The sequence below is a fragment of the Hesperophylax consimilis genome, chromosome 10 (assembly GCF_061612785.1).
Source record: "Hesperophylax consimilis isolate HC1 chromosome 10, BYU_Hcon_1.0, whole genome shotgun sequence".
Lineage (NCBI taxonomy): Eukaryota > Metazoa > Arthropoda > Insecta > Trichoptera > Limnephilidae > Hesperophylax > Hesperophylax consimilis.
In genome coordinates, this window is record NC_142845.1 from 34,117,422 (window position 1) to 34,121,856 (window position 4,435).

General features: G+C 38.3%; 1 protein-coding gene across 1 annotated transcript; it reads left to right on the forward strand.

Moving 5' to 3' along the window:
• Nucleotides 1-2,178: 2,178 nt before the first annotated feature.
• LOC149420655 (uncharacterized) lies at nt 2,179-3,012 on the forward strand. Its single transcript, XM_089635980.1, has one exon. The coding sequence runs from the start codon at nt 2,179-2,181 to the stop codon at nt 3,010-3,012; it is 834 nt and encodes a 277-aa protein (XP_089492106.1).
• The last annotated feature ends 1,423 nt before the right edge of the window (nt 3,013-4,435 follow it).

The window sequence follows — 4,435 nt, forward strand, 5'->3', positions numbered from 1 at the left end:
TTAACTTAATTTAAATATTTAATTTTTCTCATCAAAATGTGTAAAAAAATAAAAACTTTTGTATGTAAATGGCACTTGTGTCGTAAATTCTAAATAGATAAATATTTGTTTCACTGAAATGCTTCCAATTAATAATAATAATTACGTTTTGTTCATTTCCAAATTCCTAAACGGCAGCGTAATATATTTTACGGTCACCCTAGTGAAAAACTACCGTTACCGTGATTTTAAACGTGGCTTGCAATGACTAACTTTGTTATGCAAATTATTTTTAATCGCTTCCCGTTTCCTGTCACTGCACAAAATTTCCACATATTGAAATAGGTTGCAAATTGTTCTTCTGGCACCTGACATTTGAAACTCTAAACTTATTTATCAAGTCACTGTCAAAACATTAAAATAATAATTCATTTGGGAAGCGGGCATTTCTTGGATAACCAACACCTCTGTCAAGTCACCCCAAGTGGTTCACTACTTATGGCAGGGGTGCCGGGATGCGTCTGCCCACCAACTGTATGGTGTGCCAGATCGGGAGAGGCTTGTTTGGATTGACCCTTTGACATCTTTATGTTCAAAATTGTAAATGGTAGTATAGACAGTCCTGATTTAATTAACCTCATTGAATTTCATATACCCACGAGAGCTACTCGTTCTAAAATTTTGTTTAAATGCAATAATATCAGGACTGAGTATTCCAAACACTCGCTTGTACCTAGGTTGCATGAAGTTAGTAATAGATACGCAGATGTGGCAGATCTATTTAACTGCACGCAAGGTAGGTACAAGAGGGCTATGCTATCAAATCTTTTCAATCAATATTAATTTAATCTAATTCTGCCTTATTTGCACTATAGAAACTTATGTACTGGTATCTCTTGTTTACTTACTTACTTACTCTCTAATGTCATTTCACAATGAAATGCCACATATATTTGTAATTCTTTTTTTAAAATATTTCTACGATTTTAACTGTGACTTGTTATCATTGTTTATGGTATATTTATACCGTTGATATTAAATAAATAAATAAATCTTTAACTGGTCTTGTATCGCCTTGTACCGCAGTGAGAGGGATATATTCATATGTCCGTCACTCCTGGACACACTGATCCCTAGATTCCTACCCAACCTCACATAAGTAAGAAATTTCCAACAGAACGCACGTCAAAAAACTGCTCTTCAAAAATCACCCGAATTCAGATACCACAATACATAATAATTAATCAATTTATCGGTAAATGATTTCCTGCAGAACAGTAATGGTTAGTACACACGCAAAGCTCACATCAAAAGTTAATGTACAGCGCATCATCTTTTCTACCGACACACGACGCTATCAAATATTTGTACCTATGGTAGGAGAGGGGGTCAGTTGAATTCGAGAGCGGCCGAGGAACATAATTTCATCTGTCAAAGTGACAACTTTACTAAGGGAACACGGAACTTAGTTGGTAGCTCCGTAATTAAAATGACCCCCTCTCCTTTTTGCGGCGGAGAGGGGGACGCATAACTTTTCAAATATCGCGTCGGGAGCGGTTACGTAAAATAAATTCGGTTAGCGAAGTTCAGAACCACACTTATAGCGCGTTATCTTTTTACGTGTGTCGGGTCTGTATGGGATTGTATGGCGAGCGCTATTGTGCTTTATATTATCTGTTGATGTGAGCTTTGCGTGTGTACTAACCATAAAGCGAACAAGCTACGTTAGCTAAGTCTAAACGGTCGCACTTATTCTTATTTGAAGTGATTAGTTCAAGTTCTGTGAAGTGACAGTTTAGTGTTGTCACCGAAATAAACATTCACTTAACAAAAATAAAAACATACCTGTGCTAAGTCGATTAATATACAAATATTTCACAGAATCTCACAGTCGGAGTTTGGCCCAGTGGTTAGAGCGCCCGCTAAATCCGCACCGAGATTGGAAGAACATCAGTTCGAATCCCACACAGATTTCAAAAAATAACTTTTTTTTTTTTTTTCTCTACGCCATTCTAAATAATCCTAGTGCTAACGCTATTATTACTAAAATATTTCACCTCAATACAAATTGAGCTCGCCATTTCTTTGTTGAGTTTCAGAGAACCTCAGTTCGAATCCTACTGGCATTAAAAAAAAATATATTTTTTTTTATTTTTTTATTTGCACATTTTGGCTTTAGAAAAACATTAACTAACCAAAATGTCTAAATCTCGCAGCAAGGTTTGCAGTTTGAAGAAAACACCATCATCACCTCTATTGACTGAATCTGGCCCCATGGACTCACCGTCGGCAACGCACCAGTCAATAATAAACATTGACACAGACTCCCTTATCAACTTCTTTGAGTCGAAACTCGAAACGATGCGTACTGAAAGTAAACTCGCAGTTGAGGCCATTCATCAAAAATTGGACGCGCTGTCAAATGAGTGGAAGGACCAGTACACCAAAATTATGGGATGTGTAACTGTTCTCCAGGAAGAAAATGCCAGCCTAAGACAGGAAATGGAATCAATCAGAGACGCTCAGGATGAAATGGAGCAGCGTAGCAGAGTGTGTAACCTAGACATTCACGGCATTCCCGAGGCAAAAGGTGAAAATCTTTTAACATTACTGGAGAGAATGGGGTCCATTATTAACGTCCCGCTTCCAAGTGGCGCTGTGGTGGCGGTGCACCGCGTCGCTCGCGGTCACTCGTCGCCTTCCAACCGTCCACGCAACATAGTCGTCCAGCTTACGACAAAGCGTCTCCGTGATGACGTCATCGCTGCGGTAAGGACTCGCCGCGGCCTCACAACAGACCTACTAGGACTTGGCGCTCCCACCACTAACTTTTATGTTAACGAGCACCTGACAATAAAAAATAAAATACTTTTTGGAAAAACACGTGCCGCCGGAAAAGAAAATGGCTACAAATACGTATGGGTGCGGAATGGCAGTATCCTGGCAAAAAGGAATGATCTCTCTCGAGTGATCACCATTCGTCGTGAGGGAGACCTTAACAGAATTAGGACTCATGATCAACAGAATATGTGACTTCTACAACACACTCGTTACTGCTGCTATCGATGCCAACTCTCTCTCACTATCCTGTACCCTTGTTCACTCGTTTGTTTCATAGAAATTTACTTAATATTTTTGTTTACAGCGCAATACCTCCATTATTATATAGCACTATCATGTCTCTTTTATATTCATTCACATTTTACAATTTTAACATATTTTACACTAAGTAATCTTTGTTTCATAAATAATTTTGATGTTTCATATGTCCTACTCAATGTACCGCTCTCGCGAATGTGGAATAAGTCGAAGGGCACACTTACACTAATAAAATGACCTCATCATCTTTATCTGTTTATTACCAGAACTGCGGTGGTATTAAGACCAAAACTCAGGAGCTACTTATTAACATTTCATCGAATAACTATGATGTTATAGTTCTAGTTGAAACGTGGCTAGTAGCAAGTGTTAATACGGCCGAATTCATAGATTCACGGTACACGGTGTTCCGACGAGATAGGGACCGTATACTTACTGGTAAGATGGACGGAGGCGGTGTGCTAGTAGCAGTGCGCAAGGAGCTCTCAGCTTCCCGTCTCGATGACTGGGAAAAAAATCAAATTGAACAAATCTTCGTATCTATTCCGGTAAGGTCTCTCAATCTCATCATATGTGCTGTATACATACCTCCTGTCTCGCCAACAACGTTTTATGATATTTTCTCCAAAAACCTAGAATCCGTTTTTTCATCAGAACCAAATAATATGTTTTGTGTTCTAGGAGATCTGAATCTACCTACTCTAACATGGTCATTTTCTGAAGGCTACAACCATGGTCTTGCCTCCTCGAACACGGCTACATCGCATACCTTGCTTCAAACAATGGCATTGATGAGCTTACTACAATATAATAGTATACCAAACCACAACGATAAATTTTTAGATCTTATATTTTATAGTTGCGAAACAAAAGTTACACATAGCGACGACCCTCTCCTTTCAGAGGATAGACACCATCCAGCCCTGAAATTCGAAATATCCTCCGCGATTCAATCAAAAATTAAAAACAACAAAGAGCGTAGGCGAAATTTCAGGAAAGCTGATTACACGCAAATTAATAATGACATTGACTGTATTGATTGGAAGTCTGGAATCGAAAATTTATCAGCAGAAGAAGCAGTAGACCAATTCTATGTAATAATAAACAATGTAATTGATAAGTTTATTCCATTACTGGCACAACGAAATGAAAAATTTCCCATATGGTTTACCCCCGAACGAATTAGGCTATCACGGAAAAAGGACAAATTCTGGCTCAAATGGAAGACATACAAAGGTCTTTCTGACTATCGTGAATTTTCCTTCTTACGTGCAACATACAAGAAGTTGTCTAATGAATCTCGAAAGATATTTTTCGACAACGTCGAAAGTTCATTGCAAAACAATCAAAAGTTTTT